At 54.6% G+C, this 22,710-nt stretch overlaps 1 protein-coding gene across 3 annotated transcripts in view; it reads left to right on the top strand.

Moving 5' to 3' along the window:
- Positions 1–6,462: 6,462 nt before the first annotated feature.
- Positions 6,463–22,710, top strand: part of WHRN (whirlin) — a 57,764-nt gene continuing 41,516 nt past the window's right edge. For all 3 annotated transcript variants that reach the window (XM_075519687.1, XM_075519686.1, XM_075519685.1), the window contains exon 1: positions 6,463–7,165. In XM_075519687.1, coding sequence (XP_075375802.1) covers positions 6,560–7,165 — 606 coding nt within the window. In that variant the 5' untranslated portion in view covers positions 6,463–6,559. The remainder of the gene's footprint in view (positions 7,166–22,710) is intronic.

Genomic DNA, 22,710 nt, shown 5'->3' with positions numbered 1-22,710 from the left:
AATTCATTCGGCACTCTCCAGCCCCAGGGACCGCTGTAAGTAAGCATCACAGCTCGTGTGTGATGTGCTGCACTGGCTTGGGTGCCTCAACTGTAGCTCCTAGAGAAGTCAGGGCTCTGGCGTGCAGACACCCAGTATGAGGCAGTCCTTGCCCGAAGGGTGGAGACTAATTAGGCCACTGGGCTGGGGAAGTGATGTGCCCAGCAGGAGGAGAATTCAGGGTTGGAGGCATAAATTTGTCCCATGGCACCTCCCACGCGCAAGGCAGACCCCGATCGTGCGTAAAGGCAGCACCGAGGTTAAAGAGTCTGTGCTCTCCCCTCTGTCAAAGCATCCTGCAGCTTCACGTGCTAATCCAGCTAGTCCTCCTCTGCCACCCAGCTCATCTACGTGAGAATATTGGACTTGCTTGACAGTTTCCACAGGTAATACAAATAAGCCCAGTCCCGTGGAGCACTGGCACCCCTACGGCTGGCTCCTTCTGCATGTGTTGCGTATGCCACTGCTCCGGAGACTTTACCTCTCACACCTAAGGACAGTCAGCCCTCGTGATCAGGCTCCGTGTCCTTTGTACACCGAGAAGTTTAACGGCCAAGGTGCCCAAATCAGAGACCAGGCAATGACAAAGACTGACCCTCAGCAAGTCTCTGCTTTGTCTGTCCATAACATCCAGGCCCACGTTGTGACTTACAGATGATTTGTGCTGGGCATTTAAAAAAAGCCAAAAAGCCAGTGACGCAAGTGGCTTTTTCTTTCAGGCATTTCAAAAAGGACTAGCGAGAGCCTAAGTGCAAGAAATTGCCGGAGAGGGGAGGAGGACTGCAGCTTTCAATGGCCTGGTGCTGTGACGCAGGGTTACGCTCGCTGGTGCTGGCACAGAGGAGAGATCACTGCAGGCAAACCTGGGTGAATCTGCTTGTAGTTGGGTTTTTTCACCAGAAAACATAGCTTTATCTAAAGCAAATGCTTTCCCAAAACGTGGTTTTGTTTTAATTTGAATTGCTTTGACTTTGGGTTTTAATAAGTGTCAAAGCATTCCAATGGCATTAAAACAAAATATTTCTGGTGCTATAGGTGAAACTATTGCTCTCTGTTTGATTTGATTATCAATCAAAACAAACTTTTTAATCCAGGCAGTATCTAAATGACTGATAAACTGTAATCCTGTGGTGTCCACCCTATGGAAACAGTACGTCTCAGTGGTTTGGAGCTAAAATTCTCATCTTTGATCTTCTCTTGCACAACGGAAAACAACAAATTCCCACCCAACTGAACCTGCTTCAGGCTGGCTTTGCTCAGTAACAGTCTCAGTGTGGCACTGAGCAATATGAGCATGAAGATTTGTAGATATGCAGATACAGGAGGATTTTAAGAAGTGTCTGAGTTCCCTACCTCCGCTGCTGCTTGACCCGTGCTCTTAAGCATCTACCCCTGGCTGATGGCTGGGACGTGTCAAACTGAACTTGGCCTAATTAAGCATGGCAGCGCCCGTAAATTGGAAACATTCCTGATGCGAGTGGATTACATTTATGCTCCTAGCTCAGAGTTTAGAAAATCCCCCTTGAAATGATGATTTATCACTGCTCCTAGGGCTTTTCTTTAAATCCGACTTCTGCCTGTTACACCTGGAGCTGAAGAGATGGAGGATGCGTCTCCGCTGTTCGTGCAGCTCCCAGCACGGCGGGGAACTGGTGTCTGAATTGTGCTGGATTCAGCTTTACCGCAAGACAAACGGTGAGGTGGTGCTGGAGCCCACGGCACCCAGGACTCCTGTTAGAAAACCCTCCTGATGCTTTTCCCTCTGCATTGGCTATTTCTGCAGAGCGCTTAACTGCAGCACTCAGCCGATTCTCGCCCGTGCTGAGGAAAGCACGCGTTCAAGCTGCACAAACCAGCCCAGCCGGCCAGGGACAGAGGATTGGGAGCCAATCTGCTCAACAGGGATCTAGCCGAGAGGCAGCCCTGAGTGCCAGCCATCTCCTAATACTCTCTTAAGGAGCCTAACAGCACAGGCAGCCGCTGCTTCCTCCCTGGCCCTCCTCGCAGTTCAGCTCAGTCCTCCAACTCTGCAGCAAGGCATTTCCAAGCAGAATTAACGTGCCGTTGTCTTCTTGCTACAGTGCCCTTTAATTAGGAGCACAGCTGCTCTGGAAACATGGAGCTCGCTTTTCAGAGTGCTCTGGAAAGTGATTACAGTGGATTAAAGCGGAAAGGTTAGGCAATTTATTCATCTGGCACTTAGCAAATGCATCAGATTATTTTGTGCTGCAAGGATGATTTAAAAAAGAAAATGAGTAACACCTTTTTCAGCTCTTGCTAGCCTTGAGGCACTCTGCTGCACGAGCTAGGTGTTGGATCTGAAATGCTGTTTGAGAATTGAGCCTACGCAGTGTCCAACTGCTCCAGCAGCTCTCAGCTGGGTGTGAGGGTGCTGGAGTTTCGTTGCCGGTGCCTGTGTAGCCCCTCCAGTTAACAAAGGTCCAGTTCAGCCAGGAGTTGCCCCAGGAATGAATGTAGACTCTCAGCGTTCACTAGTCTCAGCCCCAAAGGGCCGCTTACCCGGATGTTTGCAGAGTAATGCCCTTTGTACCTGGCATTGACTTTCCATCCTGAGCCCTTGCCGCCAGCTCCCCAGCTGGCAGAGCTCCCTTTCTGAAAGGACTATTTTGATTTACGGTGGTGAGAATCTGGCCCATTGAGCCACGCAGCCCTACAGAGGTATTGCAAGGTGCTGTGAGGCATTTGTTCAGCAGTGTTATTTGTGCTGAGAAAGCTTTGAGAGGTTTCCTGGTGTGGTTCCAGGGGTTCCAGGTGGTTTCCAGAGGTTCCAGGTGTGGGAACGCTCCTGCGCCCAAGAGCTGGATGAACCCTCTTTCCCCTCTGGCCCAAGGCCGTGTGCTGCCCTCTCTCAACTGCATGGCTTAAGTGCTTAAAGCAGTGGAAACGATAAAGCCTCCAGAAATTCATCAGATTCACTCCAAAGCTGAGGTTCTATGAGAAGATCTCAATCCCTTTCTTCTCCAAAGGGAAAGCAGCGGGGGTCCCTGGCTGGACAGTATATGATGAAGATCCAACTTGCACAATGTGCGAACAATCTAAATCTGTAAAACATCTGGGGATTAGAACTTGGTACGTGATCTGTGAGCAGACACTAGACCAGGCATCACATCCAGCCCTGCTCCAAAGGGGTGCCTTGGAGTTGTCCTATGGCAAGTAGCAGCTGGATGGGGCATCCCGAGGATGAACAGCCTCTGCTGGCACGGCCGTAGTAGCAGCAAGAAAACAGAATTATTTCCAAATGCAGCTGGATGTTGTGCACATTTCTGCCGGGTAGCATTGGATTGAACTTGTTTTAGGCTTGGGAAACTGGTTTTGTGATAGTTTCTGGAGTAGTGGTCAAAACACCAGGGACCAAATGCCACTGCTGGGCAGCTTTGGTCACTAAATGCCCGCGGCGGCTGTGGCTTGGGCATTGCCGTGCTCTGCTGAAGTGGGAAGAACTGGATGTGCTGCTCCAGTCCGGAGCTAGCGCAGCGCAGGGGCAGCTCTGTCTGCGTCTGCTTGTGTGAACGTACTTGGTGTCTTCTCGTAGGATGAAAAAAGCGTGGAGACGCTCGGATGCTGCGCTTGTGGGAACAGCGGTGCTTTAAATAGAGGATTCTTTGAGCAGGGTACTAAGCATTAAAATTGTGTTTGAGTGCGATTCGAAGACATGCAATACCTTGTTTGCCCTTCTCTTATTTTGTTTGGCTGACGTAGGCATATTTTTGTTTTTACTCACTTTTCTATCCTATATTGTCCCTTTTTTCCAGTAATGTTGACAGTTCCATCTGCTTATTTATCACCCACAGTTAGAACCCGAATTTCAATTAGCAATCTGCTTTGTTCAGTTTTGTTTTAAACAAGGCATTGAAAGCTCCAACAAAGCTTTAATACATAAAACTACTTGTAATGCAGCTGTTAAAGCTCTTCCATCATATCCATGAACAAAATGAACTCTATTGCTATCAAGATGCATCTGATAAATTAGGTTTAATCCTCCCCTACTGCAGCGGATAGAAGACACTTCAGCGAAGACAGACAGATTTCAAATGGCTGAGATGGAAAATGGTCTTTGCTCAGTGCTCCGGAGATGTACAAGAAACTAAAACCTCATGTAGTAAGAAATAATTCATCCAGCAACTGGAGAAGCAGTCCCTGGATTTCTGCACTGACTTCTAATCTTACGCTTCACTATCTGAAGTCACAAGTTCGGGGTGCGGAAGCAGAGAAGAAGGTGGCTAGGCGCGTGGCAGCGTCCCAGGCAAGGACGTGCTCCCCTGAATCCCACCGATCCACGCTGTGGTTCGCAATTCCGGCTGCCTGCGGCCCTGCCAGCTTCTTGATCGCTGGATCTAGGTCACCAGGATCCCTCATAGGAAGGGCTTCTCTGGGGCGGCTGACTCAGCCAGGATTTGCTAAAGGAAGGGGGGTTAATTGCAGAGAGTTTGGGTTTGACTCCAAGCCCAACATCAGAAATTGCCTCAACACCCTGTCAATAACGCACGTGCCTAAACCCTATTGACTTGCGATTAAAACGCAGCCAGTGCTGAAGGTCTCTGCTGAATCATGGCTGAAGGGATGAATCACCGCCATTACAACTTACCAGTTACAACTACCAGGACTACAACTTAACGACAATCCACCGGTTGGCACACCAGGCGGTGGAAAAACAGCTCTGTGGGCTAAGTAATGGCCGCCATGTGCCCCGGGGAGGCCGTTCTCCTGGGCTGTGGGCCCATTCGCTGGGTAAAGAACTGGCTGGAGGGCTGGGCCCAAAGAGTGGTGGGGAATGGAGTTTACTCCAGTTGGTGGCCGGTCACAAGCGGTGTCCCCAGGGCTCCGTGCTGGGGCCAGTCCTGTTCAATATCTTTATCAATGATCTGGATGAAGGGATCGAGTGCACCCTCAGTCAGTCTGCAGATGACACCAAGTTGGGCAGGAGTGTTGATCTGCTGGGGGGTAGGAAGGCTCTGCAGAGGGACCTGGACAGGCTGGGTCAATGGGCCGAGGCCAATTGTATGGGGTTCAACAAGGCTCAGTGCTGGGTCCTGCACTTGGGCCACAGCAACCCCATGCAACGCTACAGGCGTGGGGAAGAGTGGCTGGAAAGCTGCCTGGCAGAGAAGGACCTGGGGGTGTTGGTTGACAGCCGGCTGATTATGAGCCAGCAGTGTGCCCAGGTGGCCAAGAAGGCCAATGGCATCCTGGCTTGTATCAGGAGTAGTGTGGCCAGCAGGACTAGGGCAGTGATCGTGCCCCTGTACTCGGCACTGGTGAGGCTGCACCTCGAATGCTGTGTTCAGTGTTGGGCCCCTCACCACAAGAGAGACATTGAGGGGCTGGAGCGTGTCCAGAGAAGGGCAACGGAGCTGGGGAAGGGTCTGGAGCACAAGGCTGATGGGGAGCGGCTGAGGGAGCTGGGGTTGTTCAGCCTGGAGAAAAGGAGGCTGAGGGGAGACCTCATCGCTCTCTACAACTGCCTGAAAGGAGGCTGTAGAGAGGCGGGGTCGGTCTCTTCTCCCAGGTAACAAGTGACAGGACGAGAGGAAATGGCCTCCAGTTGCGCCAGGGGAGGTTTAGACTGGATATGAGGAAATGTTACTTCCCTGAAAGGGTTGTCCAGCATTGGAACAGGCTGCCCAGGGAAGGGGTTGAGTCCCCATCCCTGGGGGTATTTAAAGGACGTTTGGATGAGGTGCTCAGGGACATGGTGCAGTGGTGGGCTGGGCAGTGTTAGGTTTACGGTTGGACTCCACGATCTTAAAGGTCTTTTCCAACCTCTACGAGGCCGTGATGCTGTGATTCTTCCCGCTCGCAGCGTGGCTTCCCTGGGGGTCCCCTCGCAGCGGGCCGTGCCCGGGTGCGGATGCTGTGCGGGCGGCCGGGCCCCGGGCGGGTGCCGAAGCCCTCCGCGTGCGTTGCCGGCTCGCACACCGGGTAACCGGCCTCGCCCTTGCGGGGTAACGCTCCCGCGGGACGGGCGGGCCCGGGAAAAGCGACAGCCGCCGCTCCGCGGGCGGGAGGCCAGGCCTGAGGAAGGGCGGACGGGCTCGACGCCGCCGCTGCCCGCCCCGCCCCGCCCCGCCCCGCCGTCCCTCCAGCCGAGCGGCTCCCGCCCGCGCCGCCTCCCCCCGGGCCCGGCTCCCCTGACGGAGTCGCCGCGCGGCTCACCCCTGCGATGAGCTGCGGGCGGGCCTCAGCCCGGGCGGCCCCGCGGCAGGGACGCCTCGGCCACCTCCCCGCCGGTACCGAGCGGCCGCGCTAACGGGCCCGGTAGCGAGGGCCCGGTAGCGAGGGCCCGGTAACGAGGGCCGCGCGGGGCGGGGCGCTGGGGCGGGGCGGGGCGCGGTCCCGCCGCCGGGGCCGCTCTGTATAACCCGTCTCCCGGCAACGGCGGGCACGTCACTTCCTGGGGAGCCGCCGGCGAGCGCGCGGCCAGGTGGAGTGGCGCGTGCGGCGCCGGCCGGGGCCGGTCCGGTCCCGTCCGGTGCCTCCCGGTCCGGCGCCGCCCGGCGCGATGAGCGCGGAGCTGGACGCCGTGTCGGTGCGCTCCTCCTCGTCCTCGTCGGGCTCGCTGGGCTCGGCGGCGGGGCCGGCGCCGCGGCCGCTGTCGGCCAACGTGCGGCGGCTGCACCAGGCGCTGACGGCGCTGCTGAGCGAGGCGGAGCGGGAGCGCTTCATCCTCTGCCTCAACGCCTACCACGGCCGCCGCAACGTCTGCGACCTGGTGCGCTCCCTCCGCGCCCTCCTCGACGGGCCGCGCCGCCGGCAGCTCCTGCCGCTGCTCCGCCTGGTCCTGCCGCGCTCCGACCAGCTCCTCTTCGACCAGTACACCGCCGAGGGGCCCTACCTGCCGCCGCCCGGCCGCCCCCCGCCGGCCCCCGCCCCGCCGCCGCCGCCGGTGGTCCCCGGCGAGCTGCGGCAGGTGACCCTGCGGCGGAGCAAGGCCCACGAGGGGCTGGGCTTCAGCATCCGCGGCGGGGCCGAGCACGGCGTCGGTATCTACGTGTCCCTGGTGGAACCGGGCTCCCTGGCCGAGCGGGAGGGGCTGCGCGTCGGCGACCAGATCCTGGGTGTCAACGGCAAGTCCTTGGACAGGGTGACCCACGCCGAGGCCGTCAAGGTAAGCCGGCTCCGGACCGGGCTCCGGCTGCTCTGCCCCCCGGCCCGGCCCGGCGTTCGGCCGCCGTGCGCCCCGTCCCGGGCTCCGCTTCCTCCCCGCCCGGCTTTGCCCCTCCGGAGCCGGCGGCGGTGCCTGTGCCCCCGCTCCCCCCCTTCCTCCCTCCCACCCTCCCTCCCCCGGGCGTTGTCGCTGCGCGCCCCGTCCTGCTTCGCCCCCTCCGGCTTTGGCCGCTGCTCCGTCCCGCTTCCGCCGGTGGGACGGGAGCCCCTGCTCCCCCTCTCTGGGAGGCGGCGGTGGAAACCTGCAGCCCCTCCGGGGAGCGGCTCCGGGTTTGCATCGTGCGGGGGAGATCGGGCTCGTCCCGCCGGCGGACGGGCACCGGCAGAGCGCGAAGCCGAGCCGGAAAGTTCGCGGTGAAAATAACGGTGCCTGCTGATAGCAGGGCCAGCCGGTAGCTGCCGGGGGTCAGCCCGGCACCGTCTGCAGCTCTTGGCGCGGCGGGTCCATCCCCTCGGGGGCAGCGACGCTTTTTTATCAGAACACTTCTGAAACGTAGCGATGCTGCTTGTGTCTTCCTTGCGAGCTGGGAGGCTTGTGGAAGTTGGGAATCCGCTTGAGCCGGGTTTGAAGGCATGTAGTCTAGCTGCTATACCATGCTTTCTCCTCCCAAAGGTGGAGAAACTGAGGCACGGCGAAGCACACACACACCCCCCCCCCCCCCCCCCCCCCCAGGACTGCTTAGTGCCCAACGCAGGAGCTGATCCCAGACCCCCTCCTGACCGTGTCGGGGAGAGAAGGAGAACGCTTACGCAACTGAAGCGTCCCCGGCTCTTCCCGCAGCACAGCGTGCTCCCATATGCGCCGGAGACCTGTTGTTGTACATAACAGCAGGGGTGCTATCGATAAAAGCTGTCATGTAAGGCGAGGTGGGGGAGCTCCATAAGCTGTGGGATTTTCACCTGAAGCTCGGTGTTTTGGGGCAAAGTCCATGTTTGGCCATCACAGAGATGATCTTGTGGCTGGTGGGCTCAGCTCAGGGGGTTCCCGTGGCACAGCAGTGCCAGGCACAAACCTATTGAGCTGGAAAATCAACATTTAGGGCCCCAATTTGTAGGCAGTGCGTGGAGAGCAGGGATCTGGGCTGACAAGACTGTTTTGCAGCTGTTTGTGCTTTAATTCTTCCGTAATAAGCTAAAGCACTTCTGTTGGCAGCCTGCTTCGTGTGGCGCGTTGCTCTGACAGTGCATTAATCTTGCATGGCTTTGAACAGCGTCTTCACAGCCAACCTGCGTGCTCCCGGCCCCATCTTGAAATCTGTGCCCCAGGCAAGGGCATGTCTTCCAGGCTGGAAATGTCCACGGTAATCTTGAGACGAGAGCAAAGATTTGTAGGATTTTTTATTATTATTATTATTCCTAATGATAGGATGACAACGGCGTAAGCTTTCAGAAGTTACTCTGCAATTTTGTGCCCTGAAGAATGCAAAAAACATATTTTGGCTACAGCGTTGGGATGGGTAGAAACCAGGTGTCAGGAATTCTCTGGTCTGTTAAGTGACTTCATCTCTAATTCAACCCACTCTGCTGGGTAATTCACATCGCTTTCTGTTTGTTCTCTAATATAATGTACGTGATGTCTTTTAGACACTAGTGAGTGAAACTAAGTGCTTCCTGCACAGAAATAATTCCTGTAGGATGCAGTTTGCCAAGGGATTGTTCTGTGACAAGAGCTGTATTTTGCTAATGTGATCTCGATACAAAAGAGAAGAAGCTTAGAAATTGTCTGCTTGTGTGCTGAACTTCTTTAAACAAGAGTTTCATCGCACACCCGGCTGCGCTGGTATCTTCTGGAGCTCCTGCACTCGTGTTACGTCTGGGAAGGGTTTTGTGACCCGTGTAGTGGTGGTAGAAACACATTCCTTGGGACGAGTCATGGAGTGATTTACAGTACGGCTGTAACAGTTCCTTTGGAGATTTTTAAAATTAAGCGAGTGCTAATTTGTCCTTGCGTGCTGCATTTGGGAGGGGGGAAGCGAAGAGTAGATCGCAGTCAGCGATGCTGAAGGGCAGCCTTTGGAGGATTTCCCTGGGGTTAAGGTACAAACACCTCAGCCTAATGTTTTGGACATTGGGCAGGGTGTCAGAGCTGCAGGGGCAAGAGGTGGTGACGTACAGGGTGGCCTGACCCCGTGTTCTCTGTTTCTCCTTGAAACCCAGGATCTCGGGCTCAGTCTTGACGTGTTAGCAGCTCTGCAAAGGCCTCTGGCTGTGGTCTGGTCTCCTCGAGCAGAGCAACCTCCCCATGTCCTGATGTCCTCGCTGATGTCTGTCGGTCTGCTCTGTAGTGGATCAGTGGAGAGAGAAACGTTGGATCAACAGACTTGTACCAGAGTGAGGTTTGGTCCTGGAATTTATGCGTGCGTTGTACTCGGGATCAAATACAAAGAGGGGGAGAAAGGTGAGCAGAGAGAGGCTTTCTTAATATAAAACCACATCTGTGTAGCTCGCTCTCCCAAACGCTGTCTGCCTGCTGTAGACGAGCAGATGTGGTGAACTCTCTCTCCGTCAGAAGCTCTCTGATTAAAGCACAGCTCCCGCTTCTGTGTGTGCGGCGATGGTCTGGCTCTCCATCTGTCTGAGAAGCACGTTCCCGTGCTGCGCTTCCATCTTGCCTGTCCTGCAGCAAGAAACTGCCTGTCTAGGACGGCGTTGTTATTCGCAATATGCAGAACGTGTTGTTGTGAGAGTTGTCAAAGCTTGTCCTTCGGGGCATTAAGACGACTGCGGAGATCAGGAAGGCTCCTCCACTGCTGGCCTGGCCTGCTCCCAGGCACATCGCGCTCTCCGGGGTGAGCAGGACAAACTGACTGAACCAGAAATCAACTTTCGGTCTGTCAGGGTGCTGGAGGTGCCCAGCTGCGAATGCGGGCAGTGAGGCAGCTGTTCAGACGGAGCAGTGAATAAATACGTAGTCTTAACTTGTTTGTGCAGTCTTGTAAGGACGTTCACACAGCAGTTACTGCATTCATTTCACAAATTGCCGTAGCTCGGTTGCCTTCTTTCCGTGCACGTCTGGCCGGGCAGGAGTACCCCAGCCGTTTCCAGCACCCCTCTCTAGGAGAGAGGCGCTGCCTTGGGGCGGGAGCAGTTTCTGTCTTCTGCCTTGTATTTTCAGGCATCGCTCGGAGCCATGGTGTACCAAAAGTGGAATCATGGCACCAGATGAAAACTGCCACGACACTGGGCAAAGAAGACAAAAGTAACGAGCTGTGTGCTGTCCCAGCTGAAAACTGACTGGTGGCCTGTGACCAGTGCGATGGGGTTTGTAGATATTTTAGTGTAAATTAGGTAAAAAGTGGAATTCTGACTTAAATGACAAGATTCCCTAAGGACTCCAAATCAATTCATTTAATGACCAGCTTCTTAACCTTTGTTGGAGTAGTGGTGTTTTATGCCTTGTCTGCTTTGTGCTCTCTGTTTCATCCAAATCAAAATTAAATGACTCCATTACAATTATAGCTCTATCATTCCAGCATTCGAGAGTGCACTTTAGCGAAAGATCACTGTAATTTGAATTATGGTGTAAGTGGAGAAGTTTGTATTGGCTGTCCTATTTTTAGAGCTCGCTTGGCTTTCGTCAGCCTTGCTATATGTACACGGTTGATATTGTAGCAGTCGTGCTGAAAGTTTGTATTGATAAGCCGTAATGTTTTGTCCAGAGTAGTTAAAATTGAGGGGCTTGTGGTTTTAGGCCGTCAAAACGTTACACAGGGAGGTATTTCTCCTCTACTCTCGGGTTTGCATTAAACTCACGCTCCCTTTCTCCCCCACCCCTTACTTCTGTTGCTTTGCAGTAGGTTTTTATGCCCTTTAAATAATTTAGAGACAAAGGGGAGAAGAGAAAGTGTAAAGTATTGTGATTCTGATGGATCATTCCTGATTGAGGATTTGGCTTAATGGGCTACACCAGCCTCAAAAGAGCTGCACTGGTTCCACCATTTGCCCTCCTGTGTCTTTCTCTTCAAGCTGACAGCTGGGCAAATCTGGATGAGCTTGACCAAAATCGCCAAAACTGGACTAGTTTGTATGCATTGGTCTTGGGGGGTGTGATTCTTTCGTCTGGGTGTAAATCTGTGGTAGCTTTGCCAAAGTCGGTGGACTCGCGTGGGGTTTATTCTGAAGGAGCTGCGATAGTTCAAGTCCACGGTCTGGGGCTCTTCAGAGCGGCTTTGGAGAGAAGCGGCGGCTTTGCTGCAGGCTTCGCTGCAGGCATGGTGGGGCCGGGGGAAGGCTGGTGATGAGGCAGATGGCTTCGGGACAAGGCAAAGGTCTGGAACGCAGCGCCGTGCTCTGCCCGCTCTCCCTGCTGCAGCCCTGCCCCGAGGGCTGGCCTGCGACCAGGGGCATCGCGTTGCCCGCTGCCACGGGCTCTCTGCTCGGGCAGGGGCCTTCGCTCCTTCCGAGCCAGCCTTTCCGTCTCCTGCTCTGACAGGGTCAAGTGGGCATTTAAAAATAATCGAAAGGAGACTAAGATTCTTTTAATGTTCTATTCTATTCATTTGGACTGTCGTGACGGCAAACAAGGCGATCTCTTCGGAGGCAGTAATATTTCATACGAGGTAGAAAGGGCTCCAGCTGTTTGTGCTCTGGGTGCTTGTGCTATTGCTAAAAGACCGCTGAGAAATGACAGCAGGGCAGCCCTGAGCCTGGGAAGCGCGTTTAGAGCGATTTTATCTTCCAGGCAGCTTATAAGAAAGCAAATCTCATTTCATTGTTTTTTGTGATGCCCAATTAATTGATTATCGTTATCTGAGACTGCTTGTTTGCTGTAGTCAGTAATCACCACTGTACTGTACAGGCATTGTAACAGCTTGTAGGAACGAATGCAGCTTGGTTTCTTTGGTTGGTTTTTAACCCTTCCAAGTACTTGGAGTTGTGGACCATCACAGGCAGCCGTGGCTGGGATGAACGAGGAGTGAAAGCAATACATCGATCTCCCGATTCTGTAAAGATACCAGGCTTGTTCCTTTAAATGCCTGCTTGCTTATCTCTGTGCCTCTGTATTTTTAGAAGTCGCTGACTGATCCAGAGGCTAGAAACCTCTCACCTTCCCGAGGGATCTCAGGTAGCTGGAGCATGGAAAAGAAGGATGTGACTAGCATTCACCCCAGTAGTTAGAGCAGTAACCTATTCCTTGGCCTCTGAGTCTGCTTAGAAACAAAAAACCCCAAGAACTGCACACAAAAAAAGCACCTACGGCTTAAAACACAAGTGCTGTGCAATGCCACAGGCTTCTGCTCTGCTTGTCTGTCCTGCAAACACTTTCCATTTTAACTTCTGTAGCCAGGTGAGCGCAGAGGGCGAGGGTGGGAGGTGTGGAGTCTCCAGGATCTCCCTCTAGGAAAAAGAGGGAGGGGGGAAAAGGTCACTCCTGAACTTGGAGGCATCTGCCTTTTAAATTAGTTATAATGCTTCTTCAAGGGGAGGGCTCCCGGCAGAGCGTAGATCTGGCAAGTGATGTTCTTGGTTTCGCAGCCAGACCTGATGGCGTGCGGTGGAGCGGGCTGGAGCGCTGGACCTCGCCTGGGGCTGCGGGGCCGTGCTCCGTTGTCGCTGTGGGCTAACCTGAGCTGATCGAATCAATGCCACGCGTAGCCTGGAGAGGGGTGAACCTGCCCGTACGGAGAGCATCTGCGGGAGCGTGGGTCCAGCTGCGGCACTGGAGTTAGGAGCAGGTTGCATTTGCTGCTCTGCCACTGATTCCCCTCAGTGGGCAAGTTACTTAGTCATCTGTTTCCCTTAATTACACCAGCAAATCACAATCAGCCCTAATGAAATCAGATGACATTATACTGATGTGAAAGATTAGAATGAAGTCCTTAATGTCTCCTCTCCTCATAATGCAAGGATGATAGTACTCGGCGTGGGTATTGGCTTGTTCATCAGGGCTACTGTTGTTACGGCATCCTGGAGTTCTTGGAGCATAAATGTTATTTAGTGGGCTCCTTGTAAATAAACAGTTTTACCTCTGTAAGAGAAATTGATAAGATAACCCAAAGGATAAAAGCCTGTCTCTCCTTCCGGTGTCCATTAGAAGAAAACAAAAGCATTAGTGTGCAGCACAGCTGGTGAGTTAAAATATCTTTTACTCAGTTCCTCTGTCCTCAGGGAAGATGATGGATTTTCTTGACACCTTCCTCAATGCCACGTCTGCTGGGAGAATTATTCAGCTTTAAATCCCCTCGCCTAAACCGACGATGTGTCTGCTAAAGTGCTTTGCCTTAGTTTCTTTGGATTGGGTGCTCTGTGAATTCTCCCTGTCGCGGACCACCAAGTGCTTAGTAAATCCAGGTGGAGCAGGGACGTGGGCAGCCTGGAGGAGCTCTGCTCCTGCCAGCTTCTTGTTGCTGGTCTCGGAAACCGCGTCTGAGACTCGCGGGGCGGGATGTGCTGGCAGGGAGGGCTGGCAGGGGCTCTGCTGTGTGCAGGTGCTGCCTGGGTATCCCTGGTGCCCAGGCGAGCGTCTTGCTCGTTCCCCCCATCGATTCTTTCAAAGTGAGCTTTTCCACCGAGTAGCTGACCGTATCTAGACAGTATGGGTTTGGTGGTGGTTCTGACGATATTTTTCAGCACTGTGTTTGGTGTGGAGTGGAAAGAGAAAACAAGAGGAAGCGGGGGGGGTGGGGGGTGCTTTGATCTAGATCCCCCTCATGCACCCCCACCCCAGAAAGCACCTAAACAGCTTTCCAGGTTTGCCTTGAAATAAAACTCAGTGGAGTTTTCTGCTGTTTGTAAAATTGTCCTGGGCTTGCCTGAGGGATACACTGGGCAGTGGCCAGCTTTGAGGGGGTGGGAGACGACAGAGCTGTCGTCCTGAAGGGGGGATGGGGGGTGCCAGCCCTTGGAGGGGTTAGGGAGAAGGCCCTGGAGCTAAGACTGTGTTTGACCTTTCCAGGTGAAAGGGACGTGGGCTTCCCGATGCCTTGGGGCTAAATGTGTGCAATCACCATAATTATGCATTAATTTGCATGTATTTGCATAAGTGCCACTACTTGAAAACCAAACTGCTGTCACCTTTGCCTTGGGAGAGGGGGAGAGGTTGGACTGTGCCTGCAGTAATTCCCATTTGTCTTCCTGACAGGGAGGCCATTTCGCACCCTCCATCCCCTCCGCCAGCAGTGTTACCCGCTGCTTTCCTCTCTGGTTCCCCTCGCCGAGCACTCCGTCGGGAGTGCCTCCGCTTCCCTCCATCCCTCCTTCTCTCTCCCTCTCTCTCCACCTGCCTCTGCGTCACCTTCTTCTTGTACCCAGCTTCTTCGCTCCTGCCTGCCCCGCCGCACATCCTCCCCGCGCGAGGACGAGCTGTTCGCAGTGCGTCGGGGCGGACGAGCCTCCCGGTTCCTCTGCTCGGCAGCAGTTCCCTGGCCTTTGTCAGGCAAGGCGGGGAGGGGATACGCTTGATCCGAAGCATCTCGTTTATGGCTGCAGACTGGGGCAGGGGACCATCTCTCCCTGTGCATCTGTAGGGCACCTGGCAAACTTGCCCTTAACCAAGGTGTGTTAATGGGAGCTGTAATAGTCTTATATTCGTCCTGCCTGCAGAGGATCCCTGGAGCGAGCCTTCGCGGGCAGGCAGGCAGGTCGTGCCTCTGCCGGCTGGCTTCTGCTCTGTCCGTTCCGCTGGCAGAGGAACCGTTTAGCTGATACGGCTCAATCGAGCTCCCTGTCAAAGGTCTCGCAGTCCTGCCCCTGCAGCCCCCTCCCCTCCATTAGCAGACACGGGGAGCCTCGTTGTTCCCGCTGGCACGGAGATGGCTTTGCTCAGTCTAGCTGAGCCCACAAGCTTGAAACTACCTGGGTCCAGCAGGAACACCCCAGGGTAGGGCAGGAAATAGCGGTTAGATGAACTTCTGCAAATTGTTCCCTCCATGGTGCTGGAGCGCGCTGTAAAAGCTCCCTCTGCCTCCCTCCTGTGGTATCTCCACGTTTCTTTCCCCTTCACAGCTTTTTTCCAGGTCTGTGCCTTACTTTTTTGGGACTTGGTGCAAAATTGCGTGGTCCTTCAATGATTGATAACCTCCACACGGACCTGTGCACCTTGCAAATGGAGCGAGTGCTTGGGTGCCCGTTATCGGAGCGGCCCAAGAAGCCCAGCAGCTCTGGCCAGTCTGTTATCGCTGGAAGAAAGCAGCTTGCGTCTGTGGCAAGGGGGAGGATGGCTCGTAGTTAATGCTGCTTGTATCAAACTGTGATCTGCCCACTAACGGAATGAATTGGAATAGATTGCTCATTTCATTAGCAGCGAAGGTAAGCGAGTGGGCTGTATCCGTACGAGACGCATATTTTATTCAGGCTGCCAGAATACTGGTGATTAATTGCCATTGAGTTCTGACATCTGTGTTCCTACTGGGGGCATTTCTGAAGGCCTGGAAGGTGCTTTTACACAGCCTTTAACCTCTCGGCGCCCTTGAGAAGTGGAAAGAACAAGGGGAAAATACTGAAGGCTTTCCTCTCCTGCCTTCAGTAACGTGAGACGTGCTGGGCGAGAACGGGCTGGCACGGGTGGGTTTCAGGAAGGGTGGCAGCTGTCAGTCTTGATCTTAGCAAAGGACATGCTGTATTCTGCGTTGGTTTAGGTTTTGTTTTTTTAAAAGGCAATAACTGTGGGTACGCGAGATGTGCGTTTCCTTTTTTTGAGTATTTTAAGCAATCTACTTCGCTCTCAAAGGACTTGATAGATAATTAAATAGTGTGTTGTCAGGGGATCAGGGGCCTTGCAGAACCAATCTGCCCTTCTCTCTGGCACTTGCATATAGAAATAATATTTCTGGGCAATTGGTGACTGTTTCCCTGCTAAATGTTTTGGCACTGATCCCCAGATTCAACTAAATTTTTTCCTTAAGCTTGTCTTCCAGCAGGTGTGCTTGCACACTGTGGTGCCAGTGTTAAGCCTTTCATACCATGGTTTTCAAATGCATTATAGATGGGGCAAAGCCAAATTTTGTCTGAGTCTGGAGCGAAACACAGCAGTGCTGAACAACATGTAGCAAGTCCCTGAAATGGCTTGAGAAAGGAAATGGAGATGCAGTCTGCACTGCCTGATTCTGCGGAGGGGATTAAGGAGGTGGTATTATTTTATTTAATGGTCCACTGCAAATGGGCGAGGTTAGTATGCCTGTCAAATAACACGCTTTCCCAAAGAGCTTGCAGGATGAATTACGCTGTTGCTTTTGTGGTGGTATCTCTGCAGTCACTGGACACAAGACAACTTGTGTGTCGGTGAGGGAGAAGTCCTCCCTTGTAGTATTCCCAGCCAGAGCCTGTCCTTTCTCTCCGTGGGCCCCCATGCTTTTTATGTGAGATGAACACTCTGCCCTCAAAAGCTTCTCCTTTTGTCCAGGGGAGCTGGGGTGACCCGCTTCATGGGGAGCGTATTGTTCGTGGGGGCAGGCGCTGGCCCCCTCGCTTGCTGTTGTTGCTTTGTAAGTAGGGCTGACAGTGAAATGGAGGTCGGTGGACTCGTCCCAGCTTGCTGGCACTGTGGCATCTCACTGGGAGCGGGGAAAGGCAAAGTGCTAAATGTTGGAGCAGCAGCTAGGCTGGCAGGCACAGGGACCGGCGGCCTGAAGGCTTGGAAGGGAGGAGGGTACAGTGGTGGAAACCTGTCACAAACCCCCCTCCACCAAGGGGCCGTTGCGGCTGGCCAAAAGGCCCTGCTCAGGTGGGTTTTGGGGCCCTCTGCAAACACATTCCAGGAGGCCAGGGTGGATGCACAGTGTGGGAGAAGCCAATGTGATAGGGCTGGAGAATAGTTCCTGCTGATTGCTTGATGTTCAGGGAGACCAGCTGGGAAATGGGTCCTGCTCTCTGCCGAAAATACGGTCCCTGCTGGCCAAAATGCCTGTGCGATGGCAGGGAAAGATGTGTTGAAGACGCTGCCCGTGTGGGTCCCTGGGCTGTCAGTAATTAGCACCTCTGATCCCCAGATTGCCCCTTCCCACCAGCCCTGAGAAACTAAATTAAAATGAAATGGAGGAGAGAATAATCCTGCTTGCTGGGACAGCTGGACAAAGGTGAGGAGTCTTAGGGCTGGCTCTGCCCGTCCAGGGCTGGCTCTGCCCGTGTGCCGGGGCTCGCGGCTGGCTTAGAGCCAGCACCAGCCGCCCCTGCTGGGAGAGGGACGTGAAGCCCGGTGGTCCTGGCAGTGCAGAGCCCCAGCCAGAGGCTGTATCTGGGTCTGTCCACCAGCACAGTCGGCCCAGGCCGCTGCCTGCTCCCGGGGGACGCCAGGACTCCCCTCCACGCCGGGTCCCTGGAGAACACGGCGCTCCGCTCTTGCTGAGGAGGGGGCTAAGGCGAGCGGAGCTGGCTCTGCTGAGCAGCAGTGGCTGTTGTGTTCTCCGATGCCCTGACACTGACCGCCTCCTCTCCCCGTGATGAACGGCTTTGTTGCTGCATCCTTGGCTTGAAAACCTTCCATCCTGCCCGAGCTGCTGAGTCGCCTGTTTGTAATGCAGCCGTCACTGTCCCCTAGCACTGGTGCGTCCCCAAGGGCTCGCAGACTCCCATCGCCTCTCCAGCTCGGCCGTTAGCCTTTGCTCTTGCCTCCTTGGATGGCTATTAATGATTTCCATTCGCAGCACCTCTACACTCAAAGCACTTTCTTTTATTAGAGGCACGACTTCTACCTCTATTGTCATTCTCAAGTTGTTTCCCTGGGTACTCTGGCCCCCGGCTAGAGCTGCATACTGAACGGGAGAGGAGCGTGAAGCACCCTGCAGCCCTCTGCCTTACCCAGGCTGGCCTGGCCTCGGTCATAAAGCGGGCGATGAGGTCCTGGTGCGGTGGGAGCGCAGCGGTAGGCTGCACCTCGTTACTTTAGTAGCAGGCATAAATGGCCCCATTAAATCTACTCTGTATCCCAGTGCTGTAGCAATAAAAATTGTCAGGACCAAGATGGTGTTAAGAAATTTATGGTGAATGCTCCGCTGTGGTGGTCGCTTGGAGTCCTCATAGGAGCCAGTGTTGGGGCTAGAGCATCCTTTAGAGGGAGGCTTCTCCCAAAGCACTTCATAAGGACCTCAATAGCTGGCAGGAGGGAGTCACGATCGTGTGCTGCTGACTTTCCAAAGGTGCTGGATAATCATGCTCAGTGGATGAGAAAATTACCTGCAAACTTCCTTGGGATGTCAAATCAGCCTTGTTTCCTCCAGACTCTGAAAGCTGCTGAGGGCATGATGGAAATGCATATTAGCAGAAGTGAAGGGGTGGAATGGGGAGGAGCAGCAGAGGGCACTGCCTCTCGTGTGCCCCAGGCTTGGTGAGAAAGCCTTCCTGGGTCCGTCTGCTGTGCCTGGGTGGAAAATCCAGATGAGCCAGCTTGGAGGGGACTCGCTGTTGGGGTTGCCTCCGCATTCTTTCCACAAGCGGATGATTTGGCGGCCTCAATACAGGGAAACCGAGGCACTGAAAAATGGGAAGCTACTTACTATGGCAGGAGGGAGTGGCAGGATCTGTAACAGCTGGAGGTTTTTGGCTCCTGCTCTAAAGGCTACACCCTGTCAAAGCAGAGGGATGGTAAATGGGAAAAGCCAGTGGAGGTGGTTGGCTCTGCTGGCATGGCAGCTGGGCTGGGGATCCCAGTGCCTGCCTTGTCGCCTTTTGGGAGCTGGGTGGGAACAGGGGTTGGGCCCCACAGGTCAGTGTGGGGTTGGGTTTGGATGTAGGATGGGAACAGGCCTCAGTGGAACAGGCGAGTCACGGGCTGTGCAAGGCAGAGACGGTCCCTTTCCATGGGCCGCTGACCCCGCGTGTCCCCACAAGACACTGCACCGCTTCTAGGGAACGGCCTTCTCCCAGCAGGTCCTGTCCCAGAGATCCCTTCTAATACCATTGGGACCATCGCTTTTCCTCTCTTTCCCCCAAAGATAACAGACTTCATCTCCCCAGGTGCCGGCAGGGCCACTCTTACAAACCAGAAGATGAACGGATGCACCAGCCTTGGTAAAGCCAGAAAAAAACCACGGGGGGGAAGAGCAGCGTCTCTTCCCACGCAGGGAAATGGAGAGTAGCTCTGCTCACTTGGAGCTCACCGACGCAGCTGATAGTGATTGCTGTCTCTGTTTGGATGCGTTGTGGGAGCTTCTCCCACTTGGCTCACCTGAGGCCTCGTTGTTTGCAGCTCTGCATGCCAAGTGCTTTGTTAAACTCCGGTTCAGTGTGTGGATGTACAAAGGCTTTACAGGTCTGTGCCAGGTCTCGTTCCCGTGCCTCCTGCGCTTCGTTATGGAGTGCGTGTGGTGCCGTTATCCGAGGGAAAACACCGCTTCTCTTCTCATCTGCTCTCGTAGCTGTGTCAGCTTTAGTTTAAGTAGCTGGTGGCTGCCTAATGAACAAAGGAGGCTCGAATATTTGAACAGAACTGACTTTAGCGGTCGCCAGGTTGGGGAAGCGGTTTGTGCTGACCATCCTGTGATGATGACGAGGCTGCGGTGGCCAGAGGGAGGACGCGGGTGGTGCTGAGCCAGCCTTGTGCTCCTCAACCTCTGGCCCTCATGCTAGGCCTCTGCCTCAGACAGGAGCTGTACTTGGGCTTGCTGGAGCAGACCTGCTTCTAGGGGAGGGTAAAAGCAGAGATTCCTCAGGCTATTTGTGCTCGTGGTTGAAGAAGGATTTACCCCCGAGCTGATACAAACCTAGGCTTATCCTAAAATTGATAAAAATAAAGAATCTATTCAAACTGATGCAAGCTCACGAGTCAAAAATCTATTCTTATAAAGAGACTGAGATTACAAATAGCTTCAGCTTACAAAGGGGCTTCACCAGCTGAGTTTCAGACCTATGCTTAAGCGTGTTCTAGGCAGAGGCTCAAATGCTTGCTCATTTAAGCACATGCCTGAAGGCCATGGTGAATCAGGGCTGTGGGAGACCATCTTCTGGAGAAAAAAAAAAAAAAAAAGAGCTGTTTAACTCTTTTAAATGGTCCCAGAGTGCTGCTGTGTCCTGTTAAACAGCTGCTGCTTTTTACCTGCGCCTGTGTGTCTTGGAGGTGCCCGCAATGGTGCGTTACACGTCTTCATACAGCGTATACGTCTGCATGCCAGTATATACACGCGTGTTCTGTGTGGTCCCCATGGCCTACAGCTCTTCTACCAGCTTGTAGTTGGGTGAAGGGTTTGCTCGGGCCACGGCCCTTCGTTGTGTGGTGCGTTATAAAGCCGATGAAGAGTGAGTTTAACTGGAGCCGTGCGGAGGCTGCGCGTGGCGGCGGGGCCGTCTGCTGCAGGCTGTGGGGCAGGGTGGGAGCAGGCGGGGCTGAGGTGCAGCCTGGCTGGTGAAAGGCAGCGCTGACAGCAGGTCAGGGCTGCAGGGCTGTCCTGGTTTAGCCCCAGCTGGCACCTCAGCCCCCCCAGCCGCTCGCTCACTCACTCCCCCCCGCTGGGGTGGGGGAGAGAATTGGAAAAGTGAGAACACTCGTGGGTTGCGATAGAGCCAGTTTAATAGGGAAAGCAAAAGCCACGCGCACAAGCAAAGCAAGGCATTCCTTCACCCCTTCCCGTGGGCAGGCAGGGGTTCAGCCGTCTCCAGGACGGCAGGGCTCCAGCACGCCTAACGGTGACTGGGGAAGACAAACGCCATCACTCCAAACGTCCCCCTCTTCCTTCCTTCTTCCCCCAGTTTCTATACGCAGCATGACGCCATGTGGTATGGAATAGCCCTTTGGGCGGTTTGGATCAGCTGTCCTGGCTGTGCCCCCTCCCAGCTGCTTGTGCGCCCAGCAGAGCGTGGGGAGCTGAGAAGTCCTCGACTAGTGTACACTTTACTTAGCAACAACTAAAACATCGGTGGGTTATCAACACCATTTTCAGCACAAATACAAAGCATAGCCCCATACTAGCTACTATAAAGAAAATGAACCCTATCCCAGCCAAAACCAGCACAAGTGGGAAGCATGGAGACTCAGCTGCAGGCAGGGGCCGTGTCACCAAGTAGATGTGACACCGTGCCGAGAGAGGGGCTCTCACCAACTTTCTCAGGGGTTTGTGGGGTCACCTTGGACAAGGTGTTTCCTGCCTCACTTCTCCCCTTTCTGCTTGCTCTTTCTCAATTGCATTTCTTGAGGCAAGCACCATCCCTTTGAGTGTGTTTCGCACCTAGCACAAGGGCAGGTAACTGGAATGCCCAGCTACTGAGGTCAGGGTCGCTGGCTTAGCATCGCCGAGCTGCACGGGTGGTCCCACTCTGCCTCACGGTGGTAAGGTAAGCCCTTTGTGGGTGCCACTGTCCTCCTCCACCTGTGATCACCCAAAAGGTCTCCAAAAGGTGCAGTCTTTGTCTTGTGGTGCAGGTGGGCTGCCAGTGCAGGTGGCTTGGAGGCTAGCAGAGCTGTGACCTGAAGGGCTGCAAAGGGTAGGGAAGGCCCCTGCACTCGCTCTTCAGTAGGCATCAGCAGTGGGGATGTGCTGGGGGAGAAGCACTGTGCTGGGCAGGAAACTGCTTCACTCGCCGAGTCCTTGAGAAGCCTCAGGAAATGTCTAAAGGACTACGCACAGTGTCACCAGCCTGCCCGCTGCCTTCTCTTGGGAGAGACTGTCCCCAGCAGAAGAGACTGTCCCCAGCAGCGTCCCCACGGGCACCGCCAGCTTCTGTTCACTCCCTCCGGCCGTGTCGCCTCTTGCAGTGAGGCTGCTGGGGAGCCCTGGCCCAGCCTGCTGCCTCCAGCCAGACGGCTGCTCTCCTCGCCTCCCGGCTCTCTGCTGTCACCTTCATGCATAAAACATCTCCCTGTTGACTGAGATCCCATCTCGTGGTGGCCTTGTCAAGGGAGCTGCAGGGGGACATAAAAAGTCCCTTGTAAATCTCTGGCCTCTCATCCCTGGAAACTTTACCGTGCCTCCAGAGAGCAGCTCTGCTGCTGTCCCTGCTCTTTCAGGGATGACACGTAGCTGAGGCAGGACGGGAGCAGCCAGCGCTCTGCCTGCTGCCAGCCTTCAGCAACAGCCACTGCCCCGTCCCCAGGGCAGGCTGTGAACGCTCCCCGGTGCCCAGTGCGGAGCTGGGGGTCCCGCCTGCGTGCGGTCGCTTCTCCTGGTGTCGGTCCTGTGTGTAGAAACCCCGGAGGGTTATCTTCGGTCCCCCCTCCCCTGCCAGGGTGGATGCTCTGAGGAGCAGGGGAGGAAATGGGATCCCTGCGTCAGTCCCGAAGAGGCCGGCATGGGAACGGGGTGGCAGCGAATGCAGCGAGATGGGCGAGATGAGCCCTGTGTGTGCTCTTGGACCGGCCTCAGCTCTGAGTTTTGTTCTTTTCTCTGTCCTTAAATTACAGTGCCGTTCAGCAGCTGGCTTTGAGGCATTGTATGAACACATACAGGTGGGGAATGCCCGGGGTCAGTGCAAACAGAGAGCCTGCTCTTTCATTGAGAGGGGAAAAAGGGTGGGAGTGCGAGCGTCGGTTAGGATCACGTGGTGTGTCTGTGGCAGAGGGACGACTGTAGCCCTGTACAGATGGACAAGTCACTGGTTATCCTTGTCACTTGCCTGTGCTTG

Source organism: Mycteria americana, chromosome 17, assembly GCF_035582795.1.
Source record: "Mycteria americana isolate JAX WOST 10 ecotype Jacksonville Zoo and Gardens chromosome 17, USCA_MyAme_1.0, whole genome shotgun sequence".
Classification (NCBI taxonomy): Eukaryota; Metazoa; Chordata; class Aves; order Ciconiiformes; family Ciconiidae; genus Mycteria; species Mycteria americana.
This window is presented reverse-complemented; position numbering and strand designations above follow the sequence as displayed.